The sequence below is a fragment of the Leucoraja erinacea genome, chromosome 9, assembly GCF_028641065.1.
Source record: "Leucoraja erinacea ecotype New England chromosome 9, Leri_hhj_1, whole genome shotgun sequence".
NCBI classification, from domain to species: Eukaryota; Metazoa; Chordata; class Chondrichthyes; order Rajiformes; family Rajidae; genus Leucoraja; species Leucoraja erinaceus.
In genome coordinates this window covers 28,558,611-28,582,535 of record NC_073385.1, presented here as the reverse complement: position 1 = coordinate 28,582,535, position 23,925 = coordinate 28,558,611, and the positions used below count along the sequence as shown (strand labels likewise).

At 44.5% G+C, this 23,925-nt stretch overlaps 1 protein-coding gene across 7 annotated transcripts in view; it reads left to right on the top strand.

Annotated features, from left to right (window-relative positions):
• Positions 1-23,925, top strand: part of fermt2 (FERM domain containing kindlin 2) — a 119,295-nt gene that overhangs the window by 31,121 nt on the left and 64,249 nt on the right. For all 7 annotated transcript variants that reach the window (XM_055640430.1, XM_055640426.1, XM_055640433.1 and 4 more), the window contains exons 3-4: positions 16,185-16,418; positions 22,014-22,154. In XM_055640430.1, coding sequence (XP_055496405.1) covers positions 16,185-16,418; positions 22,014-22,154 — 375 coding nt within the window. The remainder of the gene's footprint in view (positions 1-16,184; positions 16,419-22,013; positions 22,155-23,925) is intronic.

Below are 23,925 nucleotides of genomic sequence, written 5' to 3'. Positions count from 1 at the left end.
AAACTGTTTCCCCTTCCACCCCACATAGAAAAAGACTAAAAGACCTCCAAAAACAAACTTTTAGACAGACTAAAGATAACAAAAAGGATGAAAGGACAGACAGCTGCTGGCGAGGCTGCCACAGATACTCGATGGCGCCAATACCCGAACTGCACCTCATAGAACTACTGCTTCACACTGCCAGAGACCTGGTTAGATCCTGACCTCGGGTGCTGTTTGTTTGCAGTTTGCACGTTCTTCCTGTGACTGCACAGTTTTCCTCCGGTTGTTCCGGTTTCCTCCCACATCCCAAAGATGTGCAGCTTTGTAGGTTAATTGGGCCTGGTGCGTAAGGAGTGGATTAAAAAGTGGGACATCACAGAACTAGTGTGAATGAGTGCTTGATGGTCAGCGTGGACTCGGTGGGCCAATAGACCTGTTTCTACGCTTGGTCTTTCATTCAACTAAAACTTGTGGTCGTATGTCGCACTAATGATTTTCAGAAAAAAGGTTTTTGGTCTGGGCAATGACTCGTTAATATAGAGAAACGGTTAGCTGGATAATTGAATACCCCCCTCCCCCCATTCACAGGATATTACAAATGGTATGCCGCAAAGATGGGTGCTGGGGCCCCAACTTTACACAATTTCGATAAGAAACCTGGATAAGATATTAAAGACGACACAAAGTGATGGAGTAACTCCGCAGGTCAGGTAGCATCTCTGAAAAAACATGGGTAGGTGATGTTTTGGGCCCTTTGTGTATGAACCAGCATCTGCAGTTCTTTGTTCCTAATGTATCAAAGGTTAGTCTGATGAGGGTACACAAAAAAGCTGGAGAATCTCAGCGCGTGCAGCAACATCTATGGAGAGAAGGAAATAGGTAACCATTTGGGAAGGAAAAATAGAAATAAGCATATTATGTAACTGGTGAGAGATGTGGTCCTCTGAGGTGACAATGGTCTGTGTGCATATGGGATTGATTTGCAAAATGATAAAATGCAAATGGACAAGTAATTAGTTAAGCTTACAGGATGTTTATTGTCTATTACAAAAGTAATCAATTACTGAAGTCTGAAGAAGGGTCTCGACCCGAAATGTCACCCATTCCTTCTCTCCAGAGATGCTGCCTGTCCCGTTGAGTTACTCCAGCTTCTTGTATCTATAATCATTTACAAAATGAGCGAGGTTATGTTTCAGCTAGGCAAGGCATTGGAGAGACCACATCTGGAGCACTATTGGTCTCCTTGGGAATGTTAATACCTTGGAAGCAATTCAGAGGAGGTTTACTAGACACTAATTGGGGATGGGGACCTTGACTAATAAGGAAAAGTTGCACATACTTAGCTTGTATCCACTGGAATCTGGAACAAGAGAACAGTTGACTGAAACATAACCTAATGGTGGATTTGGAGAGGAAATTACCTCTTGGAGAATCTAAAACTCGCGGTTACCTTCATAAAAATAAATGTGCAACATATTTAAAAAGTAGACTAAGCATTGAATACGAGTCGGGCTGTCGTAAAGTAGATTGGAAGATTGGGAAATTCATCCCTAGCTTATGAAAGGTCCGATTAAGAGCCTGATAACAGCGGGGATGAAGCAGAAGTAGGAAATGGGGTGTGTGAGTGGTCCTTGATTATGTTGCCTGCTTTCTTGAAGTAGCGTTAGGTGTTGATGGAGTCGATTGGTCGGCTGGTTTTATATTTGAATTAGGTGTTAATTGTTATGAAGAGACAGGACATTGAGGTATTAATTCTTATTCGAGGGTCCTGAAGCAAAGGAGCATTGATAAACGACATTCCCAATAAAGTATTTGAGTTGGAAACTCAGGATTTCCGTTCGTAAGACCACATTAGAAGTAAGTGATTTCAGCAGAAGCGGTGTGAAGATTGTTAGCTTTGCATGTGAAAGAGGGATATTAAACAATATAAAAACAGCTGCTTGTTTTCCAAAGATAAACAGCAACCAGAACTGGATACGTCATTCATCTTGTTTCAATGCTGTAATTTCTAATTCCATTGTTACATTGCTCATTCATAATTTTATAATAATATGAGTCAGTAACAGAATGTAGCTCATAATCCGTATCTTTCCGATGACAGAAATAATACATTTATCGATTTCCTGGCTGAACAAACCCAAATTGTTGAAGTCAACATATTTGACAGCATCAATAATTAAAAACTAGAAGCCAATAGCACTTGCTAATTCAACCAATATTAAATTCGGAATCAATCTAGTTTAATTTAGAGATGCAGCATGGAAACGGGCTCTTTGGCTCACCGCGTCTACGCCGACCATCAATCACCCATCCACTCTAGTTCTATGTTATCCCACTTTCAGATCCCTACACACTGAGAGCGATTTGCAGAGACCAATTAACCCAAACGAGCATGTATTTGGGGTGTGGGAGGAAACCGTGGACGACTTGATTGTAATCATATATAGTGTTTCCGCAGACTGGATAGCAAGCATCAAAAGGCTTTCCACTGTACCTTGTTCACAAGTTATAGGAGTAGAATTAGGCCATTCGGCCCATCGAATCCACTCCTCCCTTCAATCATGGCTGATCTCTGCCTCCTAATTCCCATTTTCCCGCCTTCTCCCCATAACCTTGACGCCCATTATAATCAAGAATTTGGCTATCGCTGCCTTATACAAGTGAGAATAAACTGGTAAACTAAATAAACTGGAACACCTAGACGAAACTCACACAGACACAGGGAGAACGTGCAAATTCCCACAGACAGCACCCAAAGTCAGGCTTGAGCCCAGGTCTCTCGTGCTGTGAGGCAGCAGCTCTACCCGCTGTGCCAATATGTCCTTTCTGATAGCTGTAAAATTGGATGTACTTTTCAGTGCTATCCATTCAGATATGTAAAACAAATCTCCCAATTTCATGATGGTGGATAGCCATTCACTATCCATTTTACAGCCAACCTTTCCCCCTCCAATTATGGGACCTGCGTATTGCTGTCTGACAGCAATCTCTGTCCCATTGACTTGGACATAGCTCTTTTTAATTAGCATGTGCCTTATGGAGGCAATTAACACTTTCCTCACATTGCTAAGTGTAACATTGGGTCAAGTTGTGACACGTGGTGAGCTGATGCTGGGGCCCTATTTTGTAATTCCATTGAAACAGGTAGAACATGCAGGGGGCTTCTGACTTGAGGTTTCTCATTCATGTTACCAGTTTCTTAAGCTGAGAGATACAGTAGCTCGACTCACCCAGCAATGATAAACTTGCTGTAGGGAGCAAATCATGGATACACGCCCGTGTTCACTCTCACCTGTTATGCACAAGATTTCAACCACTTCTGTTTTGCACTCGTCAACCTCCCACTTATAACCTCCCCCCCCCCCCCCCCCCCCCCCCCCCCCATAACTCCAGGTCTGCCTTTCCATTGAATGTCATATTTTATCAAATGACTGCTGGACATTAGAATGGTGCCTGGTTCAGTTCAGAGGCCCCACTGAAGAATTTGTGCTGGAATGTTTCTTAATGAATTTTGTTGTAAATAGGCAAATGTTTCTTGTGGTGGTTGGGAACCAGAGGTCAAGCGTATCATGATAAGAACAAGTTAACTGGACGTGGTTCTGTCCTGAAAGATTAACAAGGCAGTAGCTGTGCGAAGCACAATCAAGGATTTATTTAAAAACAGAACTTGTTGAATGTATGATTCCTTTGAAAGGAAAGGATTTAATTCCCTACAGTAGCTCTTTTCAGGGAGATTGCATAAGCATGAGAACTGAGTGACTGGCTTCTGTGCTGTGGGCTCTTTATGGGAATGAACAAAAACCAAATGTTCGCTTTGAAATATGCATTTTTAGTTGGTTGGTTTGTATTTGAGGTCCGTGCCTTCCATTAAAACATATCATTTTGAAGTTGGGTGTCACAGTGGTGCAGCGGGTAAAGCTGCTGCCTCACAGTACCAGAGACCAGAGTTTGATCCTGACCTTGTGTACTGTCATGTTATCCCTATGACTGTGTGGATTTCCTCTGCATGCTCTGGTTTCCCCCCACATCCCAAAGACGTGTTGGTTTGTAGGTTAATACATAACATAGGACAAGTGTGAAAGGGTGATCAATGGTCCTCATGGATTTAGTGGACGGAAGGGCCTATTGCCGTGCTGTATCTTTAAATCAATTAAAAAAAGTTGGATTTTATATTATTCTATATTTGGGTTGCGCTGAAATCTCTAACATTCTCCTACATCTGAATCAAAAAGCTAGCATAAACTTACGGATTTGACAGTTTTCATATAAACGTCATATAATTCTAGTAGTCTTCAAAGGTTTAAGAGAAATGGAAGTTAATCTTTATTCAGGATAAAACTTCCCATCATTCACCACTTTAGCCACCGTCTTTGTTTGGTTCATCACTGAAGTCGGCTACAATTAATTAATTTACAAAAAAGGCAAATGTTTACAGACACAGAACAAACAGATGTTGGTTTACCTTGCTGTTTGCATTTAATCAGAGACAGTTGTTCAGGGTTGGGCTTTGTCACAGTCAGCTTCAGCTTGAAGTACAGTAAAGCGGTTTGGCTGTTCATGTTGTGCTGTGTATTCAGCTACAGCAGACAGAGGGCCTAATGCCCTAGACCAACTTGTTTTTTTATACACTCCAGGATAGCTGTTGCAAAAGACCAATTCATATTGTTTAAAAAGAGGCAAGAAGTGATTTATTGAGGACTCCCTCCAAGCGGCGAGTGTTGAATTGACATATATCGGCGGTGGAACTATGAAGTATTAAGAAGGGTACCAATCCAAAGCAATGCTTCTCCATGTCTCCAGAGATGCTGCCCGACCCTTTGAGTTACTCCAGCACTTTGTATCTTTTTTGGTAAACCAGCATCTGCAGTTCCTTGTGCCTACAATGAAATTCGTGCTTGATGCAGTTTTACAGGCCCATTAACACAGTGACACACAGATAGAGATAGAATAATCAATAAACAATAAATTAATAATTAGTAAAACAAAGTAACCAGACAAAAATTATACTAAACCATAGTGCAACCAAAACCCATTCCGTAGAAGTTCATAGTTGCTGAGGGCTCGTGTTGCGTACTGTTCAAGAACTTGATGGTTGCTGGAAAGAAGCTATTTTTATTTTTTAAAAACCTCAAAAGTGTTGGAGTAACTCAGCGGTCGGGCATCGACCAGAAATGTCACCTATCCATTTTCTCCAGAGATGATGCCAGTCCTGCTAGTCTTGAACCTGGAAGTCAGGGTTTTCAGGCTCTTGTACTTTCTCCCTGATGGCAGTATCGAGATGAGAGTGTGGGTCTTTGATATTAACTGCCTAATTTGAGACAACACCTCCTGTAGGTGGTGTGGGTCTTTGATATTAACTGCCTAATTTGAGACACCTCCTGTAGATTCCTTCAATGGTGGGGAGTCTGGGCAAAGTTCACCACTCAGTACCCTGTTTCGTTCCTGGGTGTTTTGAGTTACTGAACCTGGACATCATGCAACCTGTCAGTATGCTCTCTACTGTAGACGTTCATTAGAATATTAATTAACATACCAAATCTCCTCAGCATTGGTATGCTGGACCCAGGACATATCTTCAATGTTATGCACACCCACGAAATTCTGTAAATTTAATATCAGAAAATTGGTTCAGTTTTAGTTTATGGTCACGTGTACCGAGGTACAATTAAAAGCTTTTGTTGCAATCTAACCGGTCAGCGGAAAGATAATACATGATTACAATTGAGCCATTCACAGGCTACAGGTACATGATAAGGGAATAACGTTTAGTGCAAGATAAAGCCGCTTAAGACCTATCTTAGACAGTCTGAGGATCACCAATGAGGTATATAGTAGTTCAGGACTGCACTCTAGTTGTGGTAGGATGGTTCAGTTGCCTGATAACAGCTGGGAAGAAACTGTCCCTGAATCTGGCGGTGTGTGTTTTCACACTACTATACTATTTGCCCAGTGGGAGACGGGAGAAGAGGGACTGGCCAGGGTAAAACTCGTCCTTGGTTATGCTGCTGGCCTTGCCGAGGCAGCGTGAGGTATAAATGGAGTAAATGGAAGGGAGGTTGGTTTGTGTGATAGCCTGGGCTGCGTCCACAATACATTGCAATTTCTTGCGGTCTTGGGTGGAGCTGTTCCCAAACAAGTTGTGACGCATCCCGATAAAATGCTTTCTACGGCGCCCCTGTAGAATTTGTTGAGGGGTTGTTGGGGACAAGCCGAACTTCCGAAGCCTTCTAAGGAAGTAGAGGTGTTGGTGTGCTCTCTTGGTCATTGCCTCAATATGGGTGGTCCCATGTAAAGAAGATAGAAAGCTGTAACCATGCATGTGTTTAGGCAAAATGACAACTGTAGCAAAATAACATAAGTGCTCCAGACCATCAGCCTTGTTAACAGAGCGCTTGGAGATGTTCACATTTATCAATAATTCACCCAGCTGATCTCCAGCATCAAACGTGATTTGGACATTGATGCAGGGATTTTCTTCAGTTGCATTTGCCACAAGGGCTGTTTCGGACCTGATCGACTATGATAAGTTTCTACGAAGAGAACTTTGATCCTATGATGCTACGTGAAAATGGAGTTACCTACTCTAAATCAAACTTTGGTAGACAATGAACATTAATCTTTGTTCAAATTGGAGAATATTCGACTTTACTCGCAATTGTTGTCATTTATGTTGTTTGGTTCTGTGGAAGCACTGCATCCCTGATCTTTGAAAGGATGTTCTAGAGATGCTGATACACGGTTTAACTGGAGAAGACCTGAATGTGAAAATGAATCCTCAGCCATGAAAGTCATATGTTCTTGGTGACCAAGATGCCTCATCTATGCTTGTCACACCTGCCTGTGTTTGGCCCATCTCCTGCTAAACCTTTCCTGTCCACTGTTGTCCCCCTGTAAGAATCTGGCAGTTCCTCAACATTTATGCAGGCATTTTCTGTAGTAGCATGCACTTTAATCAATCTATTAACTGTGAATGTTGAAGATACAAAGAACTGCAGATGCTTGTTTACAAAAAAAAATGCCTAGTAACTGAATCCAACGGTAATTCACCAATTCTAGATAACATTCCAAGCATTGCTGGGCTTTCCCCTCCCTCACCCTCTCTTTCCTGCGCCCCACCCTGGTGTACACACATTTATTCCACTACCCTGCTCTCCTTTCCCCTTCCACCTCCGTCCCCTTCTACCTATATCCCTCCCTCTGGTTTTATATTTCATTCCTATTGTGTCCATATTTGACACTCCTTTTATCTGCTTTTCAACTCTAGCCTTTCTCAGTCACTGTAACAATCTGCCAATTGAAACCCCTCTCAGCTGTATCCACCTATCACTCGCCAGACTTTGTCCTGCCCGCACTCCCCTTCCAGCTCCACCCACCCCCCCTCCTCCTCTATACAATCTGTCAGAAGAAGGGTCCTGACCTGAAACGTCACCTGTCCATGTCTTCCGCTGCTGGACATTGGGAAGCAGGTATGGTGGAGAAGCCTCTCAAACGAAGGAAGGGATATCAACCCAGGGGTCCACATGAGTGGCAAGGGTGCAGGGTAAAATGATATTTGTGAACACTATGATGCGACTCTTCTGAATGTATTGCCTCCGAGACTGTTGGAAGAATTTTTGCACAGTTCTTGTATTGCCTGAAGAAGTGTCACGACCTATTCTTTCTCTCCAGAGATGCTGATGCTGCCTGTCCAGCTGACTTACTCTATCCAGCATTTTGTGTCTCTTGTTTTCAATATTTTTTATTCTGAATAAAATTTATTTTGATTTTAAATGTCCTTCAGAGACCTGTTGAATTATTCCAACATTTTGTGTTTTCTTTTAGAAAGTTGAATATTCTATGCATATAGTTTAGGTGAGTGTTCAAAATAGGACACACCGTGAAGTGTGCGCATGTGCGGGGGTTTTCGGGCAGGAAAGGCCTGTGGATTCAGCCATGTTTGCCAGACATTTCTGAGTTCATGTATTACAGAAATGAGTTGCTTAAAGCTTAAATAAAGTTAAGTAAATGACGAGTAGTGTAAAAGTTTCATTTGCCTCACAACACACCGTTTCCCTTCATTTCAATGAATATCTGTGGTGATTTCCCACAAATTTAAATGCCTAAACAACATAAATATTTTGCTTCAAAGAAATTTGAAAATGTGAAGTTTGTGTATCAATGGCAGGAAGCAAGCTGTGATATCCTGAAACATTTTCTGAGTTCCATCCACTGTGCTGTCCACAACTCTGTTGCACTTTTATCTGGAGTTCTTGCAGATAATCCACCTCTGCCTTCTGCGTTGGTTCCGACTCTGTTCTCAGAAGCGGCTCATTCCAGCTTTGCTTTAGACTTTAGAGATACAGCACGGAAACAGGCCCTTTGGCCCACTGGGCCCACTCCCACCAGCAATCACCCTGTACAGTAGCACAACCCTACACACACTAGGGACAATTTACAATTTTTACTGAAGCCAATTTACCCACAAATCTGCTTGTTTTAGGAGTGTGGGATATAACCGGAGCACCCAGAGAAAACCCATGGTGGGAACATTCAAACTCTGTACAGACAGCACCCATAGTCAGGATCAAACCCGAGTAAGGCAGCGACTCTACTGCTGTGCCACTGTGCCACCCTAACTATGAAGGTTCTCCTGCCTCTCACATGCCATTAATTATTTTCTTTTTCTCCTTCATTTGCACATGAAGCTCCTTGGAGAAATGTGGTTGCAGCCTGAAAAAAAGTGTTAAATTTCTGTTTCACGCATGGCCTAGTTTCCATGGTGATACCCCACTGGGCCCAGCAAGGTGCCGCTTACTGCAGCAACCATCTGTTCCACAGGTGCTGCCGACCAGTGGGTGCTTCCTTAGGAAGTTTAGTCTTGTGCCTTTTGTTTTGGAATTTCTGTTGGATTTGGTATGGACATATCATGTATAATGTAGGACGTACTACTTTCAGTTTGTCATTGGAGAGCCGACGACGTAGCAGTCTGCATGAACACTGCAAAATTCAAGCAACTCGGGAGAGGATACAATAGTGGAATAACCTAGAACTTGTGCGAATGAGTAATCGAAGAGGCATGGGTTCATTGGGCCGAATGGCTTGTTTGCATGCTGTATCTTTCAATCAATCAATCAATCAAATCTCATTCCAACATCCAGATAAAGGAACAGCTAGCCTGGAACAGGGCAAGATAGTCATGATTTGGAGTGCTGGCAACTGATTGCAAATGATCAGATGCTTATAAGGAGCCAATACGTCCACATTTTTGCTTAATTTATGATTTTAAAAGGTTAACATTTACAAATGCATATGACGATTGCCATATGACTTCCAGCAGTAGACAAATATGCCAACTTTAAGAAATATTGTAACTGAAATGTGTTGCATGTTACCACCTGGTAACAAGGAACAATAATTCTATCATAGTTTTATATCTTTGCTTTCAATAGATACTAATGCGACCATTGTGAATAATCAGGATATGAAAAAGCTTGGATGCCAAAGATGACGGGTGCAGTGGTGCTGCTGGTAGAGCTGCCGCCTCATGGTGCCAGAGATCCGGGTTCAGTCCTGGCCTCCCGTGCTGACTAGGGGGAGTTTGCTCCCTGTGACCATGTGGGTTTCCGCCGGGTACTCCGGTTTCCTCCCACATCCCATGGATGTGTGGGTTTGCAGGTTAATTGGGCTCTGTAAAATTGCCTCTTGTGGCAGGCAGTGGGTGAAAATGTAGGATAACATCAATCTAGTGACTGGGCGATTCATGGTCAAAGGGCCTGTTTCCCTGCTGAATCTAAACTAAAAAAAAACTAAACGCACATGCAGGATTTTAATTATAAACATCTGTTTCCTGCAATGTTGCAAATAGAGAATGAAGATTAAAGAGAGTTATAATCAAGAATTGATTAATTATTTGTAGTCATGCTCTGTACTTCAATGAAAGAATTACAGTATAGCACGAGATAAGTTAATATGGGTATAATATTTACGGAACATATTTTCCTCGTGGATTCCAGTTACACTTGTATAGTGAATGACAAAGATTGCTTAAGTAACTAAGCCGGCCATGCAGCATCTCTGGAGAAGGTGGATACGTAACACTTGAGGCTGGGACCTTTTGGAGTTTGGGCAGGGACTTTTTTTTTGTAAACCAGCATTCTGTGTGCCTACGTGTATTCAGGGGTTGTGCATGGCACCAGTGTGAAGGGCATTTTGAAATTCTGTTTGCTCGGGAAGCAGTGGCCAGATCTATTTTCTTTGACTGACCTTGTAGCCTGCTGAGAGCACATGTGCAAGAATGCACGTTGAGGCATACATGACATTCCGGGAGTATATAAAACATTTGAATCCATTGAACTTTGCCAATTCGTGCTTGTATATTTCAATGTGACGTGCGCCATTAACTTTCAACCTCTATCGTAGATTCTTTATGGATTGTCACAATTTTTTTTAAAGTGATTCCCAAGTGAACTAAGAGTGGGTGACAAATTTAAAATAAAACCCTGTGGTTTAACACAAGGATCAGTAGTGTTGACTGTTTTTTGTTCACTGTTTGTACAAGTGATCTCGGAATTTAGAGTAAGATTTAACATTTGGACTCAAATTATTTACTTATCTCTACTTTCTTTCCCATGCTTTAGCCAATAATTTACCATGCTATCACCAATCCTTTAGCAGGATGTATGTCTTTTCAAAATTGGCCTGTTATGAGGCATTTTATCTATTTCCTTTTGAAGGTCTATATTGTCATCATTGACCATATTCGTATTACAAAGCCGTTGTATTGTTTTAATCAATCGGGTTATTCAGGCATGATCGATCCTTAACAAATCCATGGTATTTTTATAAACCATTAGAGTCATACTCATACAACATAGAAACAGGCTGTTCGGCCCAACTTGTCCACGCCAACCAAGATGCCCCAATAGAGCTAGTCCCATTTCCCTGTGTTTGACCCACCCACATCCCTCTAAACCTTACCTATTCATGCACCTGCCCCAATGTGAGGTGCGGTAAGTGGAGGATTGATAGAACTAGGAAGTCATAGTAGATGAGCAGAACAACAAACTGCAGGCTGGCAAAGTGGTGCAAATAGTAGAGCTGCTGCCTCACAGTGCCAGAGACTCAGGTTTGGAGTTTGCACATTCTCCCTGCCACTTCATGGGTTTCCTCCGGGTGCTCCGGTTTCCTCCCACTTCCCATAGATGTGTGGGCTTGTTGGTCTCTGCAAAATGCCTCTAGTGTCAAAGGAGTGAATGGAAAAAGTGGGATAACAGAACTAGTGTGAATGGGTTACTGTGGACTTAATGGGCTTAAGGGCCTGTTTACATGCTGTATCTCTAAAATATATAGATAGCCTTGGTACCAAATCTAGGAGACCACAAGTATCCTTGTAAGAGAAGTTGAGGAATGTGGATGATATTTTGGCGAGTCGAGACAGTCGGGAACAACAAAGTTCTTTATTTTTTTAAATGGGAAAAAAAAGTGATTACCGGAGTTGATATTGACAGCCAAAATAAACGATGCTCACTCAAACCACGTGGAGCTCGAATGAATGTTTATACAGAAAAAACCTGCGAAAACGCTCCCCCACTCACGTGACCGTGCCAGCCAATAGTGAGGGTTCGGCATTAGGAGGGCCACCACTAGGTGTCGCTACAGGACCCACCCCCCCAAACCCAAGGTACGGAACCAAGCGGGAGGCTGGAAACGGCGACCGCAATGCGTGGTAACAACGGATGGGGCGGGCAATACAGGTGGGGCTGGCAGAACAGAGCCAGGGGACAGTAACGGTGCAGGAGGAACAGAAACAACAGGTGAGAGGGGAACAGGCTCAACAGGACTGACCAGTGGACGCCCCTAGGCCGAGGCTGCTCTACAACCACCGGGCTGTCGACATCCAGGTGGGCCGGCTTAAGTCGAGCGACGGAGACAATCTCCTCTCTGCTCCCGACGTCCAACAGGAAAGTCGCGACGCAACACCCGGAACGGACCCTTGTAGATTCGCTGCAGTGGGGACCGATGCGAATCCCTGCGGATAAACACAAATAGGCAGTTTTTAAGGTCCAGCGGCACGTGCACTGGGGCAGCCCCATGCCGCGGGGTAGGAACAAGGGCCAGTCCACCCACTCGCTCCCGGAGGCTCGCCAAAACCTCCATGGTAGACTCCAGCTGCCCTCGAACCGCAGGGAGGAAATCCCTGAGCACCCACAAAGTCGAGCTATATACCAATTCGGCGGACGATGTATCAAAGTCCGCTTTAGGTAGCGATGTAACAATACCTACCTTCAGCGGCGCTGCAGTTCTGCCACTGGTCTTGTGCGCGACTTTGGCGCCTTTGAGGGGGGGGGAGGGGGGTGGGATTAAAATGCCGTTTTGTACTGCCTATCGGAGGCGGACTTCCTCGGGCTGCTAGCTACTGAAGAATAATAGATCCGCCTCTCGCTCGCGCTATATTTAAAAATAAATCGCTGGACAATTTAATATTTGGATTAAAATAAAAAGCAAGCGACTTCAAACGCCCTCAACGCCTACAACGTGACGGATCGCAAGAACGGGACGAAACAAAGTGTGTTGTTTATTTTACATATAATCTTGCTTCATGGGATGGCTTTAATCTAATTTTACGTTGCGAAAATGTGATTTGGGCCCCAGTGTTTTTCCTGCCGATATGGGGTTCAGATTCACCGCAACCGCAGCATTCCAATCGATCGCGCTCCAGAAGCAAGATGATTAAAATGCGCTTTTTTTTTGTCATAAGCCATCTAAATTGTCTATGTTTTGTGTTATTCCCTCTTCATGATCATTATTTTTAAACTAAATATTCACAACAATTTGAATCACATGTATTGTGCAAAAAACAATATTTTTGATTTCAATATTTTGAGAGGATGTTTCTGGATTAATTTATGCGAATTAAACATTAAATTTCTTCCATCTGGCATATAAATTCATGACAGATTTCGAAATCATGTTGTATTGTAAATTCTTGTGCGAATTGGATTAGTTTGTTATTTGGGTACCTAGGCTATATTTAAAAAGGATCCTTTTCTTAAGAAATTGAATCTACAGGACATTCTTAATGGGAAAGTAGTGGGCAGAAAGGCATGTCATGTGTGGTTTGAACAGCAAAAAACTTGTAGTTTACAATGCCAAAATTGAAAAGTTGAGGGAAAACAAGGTGTACAGAGTTGCTTATTGGTTACAATCTGAGAAGTATGATTATGCTATTGATTATGATATGCCAATGTACCAGCTAGCAACTGATCTTCTCCATAAAGACTTGGTCTATTGCTAGAAATTGTAATTTATTTACCTATCTGTTATGGACTTGCAGCATATTATACAAAAATATCCACGATGGAATTGAGAATAAACTATACTTCACACTGTCTTAGTAAAGAAACCAAAATAGTCACCGGTCGTTCCTTCTCCCCGCTCTCAACAGACAGAAGTTTGAATGCGTGCACCACCACAGACTCGGGAACAGCATCTTCCCCTCTGTTATCAGGCTTCTGAATGGTCCTTCCATAACTATGGTACTGTCCAATTCACCACTACCCCATTGCAGACATTGACTTTTGTGCCACAGTCCTGAGAACTTTATTCTGCACTATATTCTGTATCTTCCCCTTTGTTCCACCTGTTGTGCTTGAGTTTGATTAGATGATATATATGTATAGTATTATTTGTTTTGATTGGATAGCCAGCAAAGAGAACTTTTCACTGTACCTCAGTGCATGTGACTGTAATAATAATGCTAAATCAAAATCTTTAGCTAAGAGTGGTTAGAATTTTCAATTCGCTGCCACAAGTAATAGAGATGACTTTACATGGATGTATTTTGAGGGAACTAGACCAAATGAGGGAGAATTGAAAGATAATGCTTGTGTTGAAGAATGGTGAAGTTATTGCTCCTATGCAGCATAAGCCTCTGAGTTAACCTGTAACTGAATTGTAAACAAGTTTCGTAACATGTGGCTAACCTTGTAGAATTCGGCGACAGGGACACGTTGTATATTGACCTTGTTTTGATTTTTCTGACCATCCAGTTACATACAGTGGCTTGCAAAAGTATTCATACCCCTTGAACTTTTCCACATTTTGTCATGTTACAACCACAAACATAAATGTATTTTATTGGGATTTTATGTGATAGACCAACACAAAGTGCAGCATAATTGTGAAGTGGAAGGAAAATTATACATGGTTTTCAAATTTTTTTACAAATAAAAAACTGAAAAGTGTGGCGTGCAAAAGTATTCAGCCCCCTTTACTCTGATACCCCTAAATAAAATCCAGTGCAACCAATTGCTTTCAGAAGTCACCTAATTAGTAAATAGAGTCCACTTGTGTGTAATCTAATCTCAGTATAAATACAACTGTTCTGTGAAGGCCTCAGAGGTTTGTTAGAGAACATTAGTGGACAAACAGCATCATGAAGCCCAAGGAACACACCAGATAGGTCAGGGATAAAGTTGTGGAGAAGTTTAAAGCAGGGTTAGGTAAATATCCCAAGCTTTGAACATCTCACGGAGCACTGTTCAATCCATCATCTGAAAATGGAAAGAGTATGGCACAACTGCAAACCTAACAAGACATGGCCGTCCACCTAAACTGACAGGCCGGGCAAGGAGAGCATTGATCAGAGAAGCAGCCAAGAGGCTCATGTTAACTCTGGAGGAGCTGCAGAGATCCACAGCTCAGATGGGAGAATCTGTCCACAGGACAACTATTAGTCGTGCACTCCACAAATCGGGCCTTTATGGCAGAGTGGCAAGAAGAAAGCCATTGTTGAAAAAAAGCCATAAGAAGTCCCGTTTGCAGTTTGCCACAAGCCATGTGGGGGACACAGCAAACATGTGGAGGAAGGTGCTCTGGTCAGATGAGACCAAAATTGAAGTTTTTGGCTTAAATGCAAAACGCTATGTGTGGCGGAAAACTAAAACTGCACATCACCCTGAACACACCTACCCCACTGTGAAACATGGTGGTGGCAGCATCATGCTGTGGGGATGATTTTCTTCAGCAGGGACTGGGAAGCTGGTCAGAGTTGATGGGAAGATGGATGGAGCCAAATACAGGGCAATTTGGAAAAAAACCTGTTAGAGTCTGCAAAAGATTTGAAACGGGGTGGAGGTTCACCTTCCAGCAGGACAATGAGCCTAAACATACAGCCAGAGCTACAATGGAATGGTTTAGATCAAAGCTTATTCATGTGTTAGAATGGCCCAATCAAAGTCCAGACCTAAATCCAATTGAGAATCTCTGGCAAAACTTGAAAATTGCTGTTCACAGATGCTCTCCATCCAATCTGACTGAGCTTGACCTATTTTGCAAAGAAGAATGGGCAAACATTTCGGTCTCTAGATGTGCAAAGCTGGTAGAGACATACCCCAAAAGACTTGCAGCTGTAATTGCAGCGAAAGGTGGTTCTGCAAAGTATTCTCAGGGGGGCTGAATACTTTTGCACGCCACACTTTTCAGTTTTTTATTTGTAGAAAAATTTGAAAACCATGTATCATTTTCCTACCACTTCACAATTATGCACCACTTTGTGTTGGTCAATCACATAAAATCCCAATAAAATACATTTACGTTTGTGGTTGTAACGTGACAAAATGTGGAAAAGTTCAAGGGGTATGAATACTTTTGCAAGCCACTGTAACTGGCATTGGCCAGAAATACTGGCAGGCATTTGACTGCATCATGCATTTGCCTTGTAATGTTGCACCCAACAATATTCTCAGGTAGACCTCTTGCCTCAAACTACTTGTCCTCGCAACTTGCAGTGTTGCAGTAAGATGATGTGCATGTGAAGAAAAATGGCAACCACAACCATTGCACCAGGGTAGCACAGCTGGGAGAGCTGCTGCCTCACAGCACCAGAGACCCAGGTTTGATCCTGACCTGTGGTGGTGTCTATGTGGAGTTTGCACATTCTCCCTGAGACCACTTGGGTTTTTCCCAGATACTCCGGTTTCCTACATCCTAAAGACGTGCAAATTTGTGGGTTATTTGGCCTCTGTAAATTGTCCTGAGTGTGCAGAGAATGGATGAGAAAGTGGGATAACATAGAACTGGTGTGAATGGGTGATCGATGGTCAGATTGGCCTAGATGGACTGGAGGGCCTGTTTCCATGCTGTATCGCCAAACTAAATTAAATCTAGTCCTTTCTTCACAGCAGGGTAAATCTTATAAACATCTTTTTGTTTCGTTTTTGCAGATGTGAAAAAAGACTGGTCGGATCATGCTTTATGGTGGGAAAAGAGAAAGACTTGGCTCCTCAAGACCCACTGGACATTGGATAAGTATGGTGTGCAAGCAGACGCTAAGCTGATGTACACGCCCCAGCACAAGGTACTACGCCTGCAGCTGCCTAACATGAAGACTGTCAAAGTCAAGGTCAACTTCTCCGACAGAGTCTTCAAAGCTGTCTCTGACATCTCCAAGACCTTCAGTAAGTACCAGAGTTACCGTGGCCCTTTCCTTGTTGTAATATTTGGAATATATATCATTTAACTCTGGAGGTACAGTTGATATCAATGTTTGTATTAAAACCTCATCTGCTGCATTTGAACTTCCCAATGTGGCCTCTTTTACATCGGCAAAATCTAGTCTAGACTCGGTGACCATTTCACCGAACACTTGATTTCAGTCTGCCAAAGCATGCTGCATCTCCTGGTTGCTAACCATTTAAACTCCCTTTCCCATTCCCATACGGACCTTTCAGTCCTGAGCCTCCTCTCTTGCCATAACGAGGCCATGCACAAACTGGAGGAACAGCGTCTCATATTTCACTTGGGCAGTTAACAACCCAACAGTCTGGACATTAACTTCTTCAATTTCAAGTAATAAGCCCCTATTGCCCCTCTCTCTCCTTTGCAGCCTCTGGGATGGGGCAAGAGAGCTGGAAGAGACACTTTTGTCCGGCCCCTCATCTCTTCCAGCTTTCTTCAGTTTACAAAATAGTTTGACATCTATAAATAATGAAATTCTTTTATGGTTGAATGCATCAACTCCTATAAATGGCAACATCCGAGCACAAATAAGTTACCCATTGACCTGTAAACATTTATTAATAGATATATAGATATGCCATTTATTGTCGCTATACATGTACAATGAGATTAAAAGCAGCTCGTACTCAGTGCATACATATAATTTAGTACAAAAAACAAGAAACAGAAAACAAAACAAAAGGGGTGGGGGTGGGATAGGTGCACAATTCTGCGGCGCTATATACATATCTATAAAGGCAAAATGGTGAAGGATGAATAGGTAGTATTCTTAGGCAGATGTTTAAAGATTATATTAAATTTTTTTTTTTTATTTAAAAATATTAAAAATTACAGTTACAATACACATTACAGTTCCAAATTTCAGTACGTGGATAGAATAGATGGAAGTCTGGGTGTTGGGCTGTGAAGTCAGTGCATGTGTGAATTAAGAGTAGTTATGACTTTCGGAAAACAACTATTCCTGAGTCTAAGTGTTCAGGAAGGAACTGAAGGTGCTGGAAGATCAAAGGTACACAAAATAGCTGGAGAAACTCAGCGGGTGCAGCAGCATCTATGGAGCGAAGGAAATAGGCGACGTTTCGGGCCGAAACCCTTCTACAGACTGATGGGGGGGGGGGGGGTGGTGGGGAGAAGGAAGGAAAAGGGGAGGAGGAGGAGCCCGAGGGCGGGCGGATAGGAGGGTGGGAGGAGACAGCTAGAGGGTTAAGGAAGGGGAGGAGACAGCAAGGGCTAGCAAAATTGGGAGAATTCAATGTTAATGCCATCCGGATGCAAGGTCCTCAGGCGGAATATAAGGTGCTGTTCCTCCAATTTCCGCTGTTGCTCACTCTGGCAATGTAGGTGACCCAGGACAGAGAGGTCGGATTGGGAATGGGAGGGGGAGTTGAAGTGCTGAGCCACCGGGAGGTCAGGTTGGTTATTGCGGACTGAGCGGAGGTGTTCGGCGAAACGATCGCCCAACCTCCGCTTAGTCTCCCCGATGTAAATCAGCTGACACCTAGAGCAGAGGATGCAGTAGATGAGGTTGGAGGAGATGCAGGTGAACCTTTGTCGCACCTGGAACGATTGCTTGGGTGAGTCTATTTGTCCTAGATTTGATGCACCTATAGCGCCTTCCAGAGGGCAGCAGGTCGAACAGACCAAACGCAGGATGGGAGCTGTCCTTGATGATATTCTTTGCCCTGCTAATCATTCAACAGATTAGATTTCTATTTCCCTCTGCTCAATAGAACATGACAATAACAGTGGATAGCATAGGGAGTTTCCCAATTATCATCCACAGAATAAAGGAAGCATTGAATGACTGGATTTTGTGATGGTGTTGTCTGTTCATCAAATAAGGTAAACTGTAATGACCTGACACACACACACACACACACACACACACACACACACACACACACACACACACACACACACACACACACACACACACACACACACACACACACACACACACACACACACACACACACACACACACACACACACACACACACACACTGACACTGACCTCCCCCCTTGATATTATATTAATATTATTCATTCACTCCTTATACCCCATCCCCCACCCTATTCACTTACACATAACCCCCAACTGCGCAAGCGCGGCAAGAGAGGGGGTGGGGGGGAGGCGCACGGCGTCACAGGGGAGGTCTGTTTCCAGAATGCAATACTCCACCACTCACCCATTGGTCCCAATATTCACCACTCCCTAGGGAGGGAGCGGGGAGCAGAGAGAGGGAGGGGGGCAGAAAAGGAGGGCACACAGAGGGAGGGGGAGGGGGCAGCACCTACCCAGGTCGTAGAGCAGCCCTCCCTCCCCTCCAGGCGCCGGGCCTGAGCGAGGCTGTGGGTGGGCATGTACCCAAGCAAGGCTCCCTCTTCCCCCCCCCCCCCCCTCTGCTCCCCCCCTCTTATCTCCCTCTCCCCCCCTCCTCCCCCTCCACCCTCCCCCCTCCCTCCACACCCCTCTCTCTCTCTTTCCCCCCCTCCCCCCCCCCCCTCCCCCTCCCGCCTGCCCCCTCCCCCTCTTTCTTTCTCTGCCCCGGGGTGGGGGTAGGGAGGGGGAGGGGGTAGAGTAGCACCTACCCATGTTGTAGAGCAGCAGACTCCCCACAAGGTGCCGGGCCCGAGCTACACTGCGACCGGCGTGGACCCAAGTGATCTGAGGTCGGTCAAAAGCAGAGGAGGGCCGGCCGATAGTGGCTTCCGCGACGGGAAGACCACCCACCCGTGTGACAGATGAACGGGCGGGGGAGGAGGAGAGGAGGTCGGCCCCCGTGACGGCCAGGTGTGATTGGGACCACAAGCGAGGAAAAGGCCTCACGATTCCCCGAGTCCCTGCGATTGACGGAGGAATCGAGGGTCTCCATAGACAGCCTCTCCCAGAGGGCGTAATGGCCGCCACGGTCACCTTCCTATCACGCTGTCCCGCACACGCACCCTCACCAGCGCCCGTGCAGCGATAACGGCCACAGCATGACCTGAGCAGCAGTTTAAAAACGCTAAGTGACAAATTTAAAGAAGTGAAAGTTAAGAAGCCAAGAAGTACAGAAGACAGAACAGGGATGATGTCACTTGCAGCGCGAGCAGAGGCAGGCAGGGAGATCCATTGTGATGCCATTTGCAAGACCATCTAGTTTATTTACCATCATTTTGAACATTTTCATAAATAACTCAGGAAATAATACATCAAATTTTAAGATAAGGCGATTTTTGACATCATGGCATAAATCTCTTAACGGAATATGTAAAAGTTTCATCGTTAGCGCGTCGTGTTTTCGAGGAGATGTGAATTCACAGACGATAATCACACACACATACTACACACACACACACGCACACAAATACACACACAAATACACACACAAATAAGATCAGACTTTTAAAAGTTACTAGAGCAAGTGCAGACCCGTTGGGTCTGTTCCCCCAATGTGTGGTTGCGGGGGGTGGGGGGAGACTAGCGGGGGACGGCATGCGGCGTCACACACACTAACCACCCCCCCCCCCCCCCGCACACACGCTAATTACCCCCCCTTGATATTATATTGATATTATTAATTTGTTCCTTTTACCCCATACTCTCCCTAACACATAGCCCCCTGCTCGCAGGCGCGTCTAGAGAGGGGGGGGGGGGGGGGGGGGTAGAGAGTGAGGGCAGAGAGAATGGGGAGAGACAGAGAGAATGGGGCAGAGACAGAAGGGCTAGTTTAGACAGAGGGAGAGGGGGGTGGAGCGGAGGGAGGGTGGGTGATGGGGGAGGGGTGTGAGAGATGGGAGGAGAGAGAGAGGGGAGGGGGTCTGAGAGGGGGGGAAGGGAAGGGGGGAGAGGGAGCGGTAGGGAGGGGATGGGGTGGAAGGAAGAGGATAGGGGAGGGGGGAAGGGGGTTTAGGGGGGGGGTGGTGGGGGAGGGCAGGGGGGTGGGGGAAAGGAAGGGGGGAGAGAGAGATGGAGAGAGAAAGCAAAATGCAACCGTGCGTTCAGAATGTTCTGGAAATGAAGCGTGCGTGTCTCATGCACGAAAGCTGTCGGCCGCTCTATGGAATTCAGGGGAGCAGCCTGCTGCGTCACACACACCCCCCCCCCCCCCCCCCCCCCCCCCCCCTCTCCTTAGTGATGTTAAGTGACAAATAATTAAATTCAATGAAAACCAATGGAATCTACAACCTGACAGGCTGGGTGGGGCCAGTTGAGCCAGGTGCAAAAACATGGTGAAAGGGAGGGAGGGGGAAAGAGATCTCCCACCCCTGTCCCATTGTGATTAGACGTGTGTGAGATGGCGCTGTGACTCGTGCAGAAGTTTGATTTTAGTGGGACCACGTGAAGGTTCCGATCTCCCACCCCTGTCCCTGTCATATCATATGTAAATGAGATCCATTGTGATTGGACATCTGTGAGGTGGTGACTCATTCAGCTGTTTTAAATGTTTTTGATGTTTTGTGAACAATTTTATTCAAAATCTGGGGAAATAATTGACCAAATCTAGAGAGGAGTGCATTTCTGAAATCAAGTTAAATCCCTACCGAAATATGTAAAAATCTCAGTGTTTTTGTGTCTGGGTTTCGAGGAAATACGTTTCAAAGACAAAATGACATACACACATACACAGGGTTTTAATAGATACTAGACCAAGCGCAGACCCATTGGGTCTGTTTCCCCAACGGCGTTTGCGGGTGTGGGGGGGGGGCTGAGGCATCACACTCACATTAACCACCCCCAAACACACAGGTGGGGGGAGGGGGGGTGAGAAGAGGGGAGGGAGGGGAGAGGAGGAGGAGGAAACGGGACAGATTTGGGAGGGAAAGGAGAGCGGGGTAGGGGGTGAGGAGGGGGATGGGGAGAGAGATGTGGGGGAGGGTGGGATGGGGAGGGAGGGGGGGAGAGGGGTGGGGGGAGAGAGGGGAAAGTGGGGAGGGAGAGTGGAGGAGGAAGGGGGGAGAGAAGTGGAAGAGTGGGGAGGGATGGATAGGGGGCGTGGTGGAAGAGGGGAAGGGGGGGGGGGGAGAGGGAAGGGGGTGGGGTAGAGAGTGAAGGGGGGTGGGGGAGAGAGAGGGGTGGGTGGGAGAGTGAGAGGGGTGAGGAGAGGGAAACATAAGATTCTATAAGATCCCCCCTCAATCTTCTAAATTCTAGCGAGTACAAACTGAGTCTATCCAGTCTTTCTTCATATGAAAGTCCTGACATCCCAGGAATCAGTCTGGTTAACCTTCTCTGTACTCCCTCTATGGCAAGAATGTCTTTGAGCATTGGGCATGGTGACATCACATGATGGAACGTTCACCAGGGGCTGGGGCTGATGCAAAGGCATATGTAAATGGATCCATTCCGATTGGACATCTGCGAGCATTGGGCATTGTGACATCACACAATGGAACGAATCAAAAGGCAGAAAGGCAGCCGGACGGACAGCAGGCGGCAGCCACATGTCTCCATGTAAATGCTGCTTAAATGCCACCACCATCCCTAGTATGTACTCACTTGGAGCTCTTGTCGGTTTCTAATGTCATTTATTGCTTTTCTTTTCTAACAGATATTAGGCATCCTGAAGAACTCTCGCTCCTGAGAAAACCTAAAGATCCGACCAAAAAGAAAAAACGAAAGACAGATGAGAAAGACCAAGATGAAGACGATGCATTGGAGTTGGAGGGACCATTAATCACTCCGGGGTCAGGTCAGTGGTAATGCCTTTCTTTTATTAAAAATGTTAACACACATGGGTTGGGTGTTGGCAGGTGGGAAGTTGAATTATTTGCCTCTGGTTGAGGTCAAATCCTAGGTTGAGATCTTCTGATGTTCAGGATATGTTTTGGGCTTTACTTGCCATTGATTATTCCATCAAAGCCTTGAATCAGAGTTTCTTTATGTACCTGATCATGGAGTTCCAGGTAAAAATGGAGATACAGCTCAGTATTTGCATTATGTGGATTTAGTACCAATAATATTTCGCTTTTGCAATTCAGTATATATTCTGAACAGTCCTCTCATAAGCCAAGGCACTGTTCTGTAACTGTAACGCTATTATGCTCTAACACCACATTCTGCATTCTGGTATTTTTCTCTTGGCTCTGTCTGTTGGCTGTTGTTTAATTGTTTTTGTGTATACTATATCTGATTTGTTTGGATAGTGTGCAAAATGTAATATTTTAACTGCATCTCAGCACACATGTCAATGGGAAATCAATACCAATGTTCACGTTAGCGAGCAACCAGGCATCCTTGTTGTGCTTGAGGACAGGGGAAGAAAGGAATGACTGAGAATTCTGAGACTTATGGTTAGCATTTAAGGTTGGTTAACTGTGGTTTTTCATGCAGTCCCAGTTACGTTTTAATATATAGCGATCCAATTATTTTAAAACAAGTTTGTTTAAAAGAAAGGAAATTAAGTTCTAAAGAACAGTGGATTTTCTAGTCATTCTTTGCAGCCTGAATCCTTGCTGCGGCACAGGGGGATGTGGAAATATTAGATGCTGCCATTCTGTCTTTCCATTAACGCATTAAATTTAGAGTGTACCTGAGTCCAGACATTTTTGTTGAGCAGACTGAATGATCACCTGTTACCACAGCATGCTACCATGCAACATCAAATTGTTATGGAAAGTTGGAAGTTAATCAAAACCATATAGTATCAGGTATCTGACTGGAAGGTACAGTGGCTATTTTTCTCTACTCTTGGCCCCCAAGTTAGTTTCTATGTTGGAAATACAGTAAACCCTTGATTTCATGGACCTATTTGTAACTGATTTTGGTTTATAGTGGACAAAATCTGTTGTAGACAGTTTTTTCATGGAATAACCAGCAGGTGGATGGGGCAAATGGCGTTTTTGAATAATTTTAGCTCAGTTTAGTTTAGAGATACAGCGTGGAAACCCAGAGCAGAGTTGCCAAGTAGTATGGGTTTTCCGTATTTTGTACGGAAATGAGATTAGAATACGAATGTACAATTTTGTGTTGTTAAATACGGATTTTAAATACAGAGCTCAGTTCAGTATGAAGAAGGGTCTCGACCAGAAAAGTCACCCATTCCTTCTGTCCAGTGTTGCTGCCTGTCCCACTCCAGGTTTAAACATAGCGCTGTCAGTTTAACACGCGGGAATTTAAGAGCTGTCGGCTACAGCGCTATGGGTTCTAAAAATAGCGCTACGAGCTGGAGCGCTATGGGCTTTAAACATAGCGCTATGGCCACAGCACTATGGATCACAGACTGTTCAGACAAATACTCGTATAACAATGAGTCTGGAATTCTCTTTCTCAGTGGTAGTTGAGCCTTTGATTATTTTTCAGGCAGTGGTAGAATTCTGGATAAAGTTAGTGGTGAATGGTTACCAGTGGGATTGCAGTTACATTGAGATTGGCCTTGATTTTACAGAATGGTGGGTGGGCTCAAGGGGGAGAGAGGGAGGGGTGGAGAGGATTGAGAGGGGAGGGAGAGAGGGAGGGGGGGA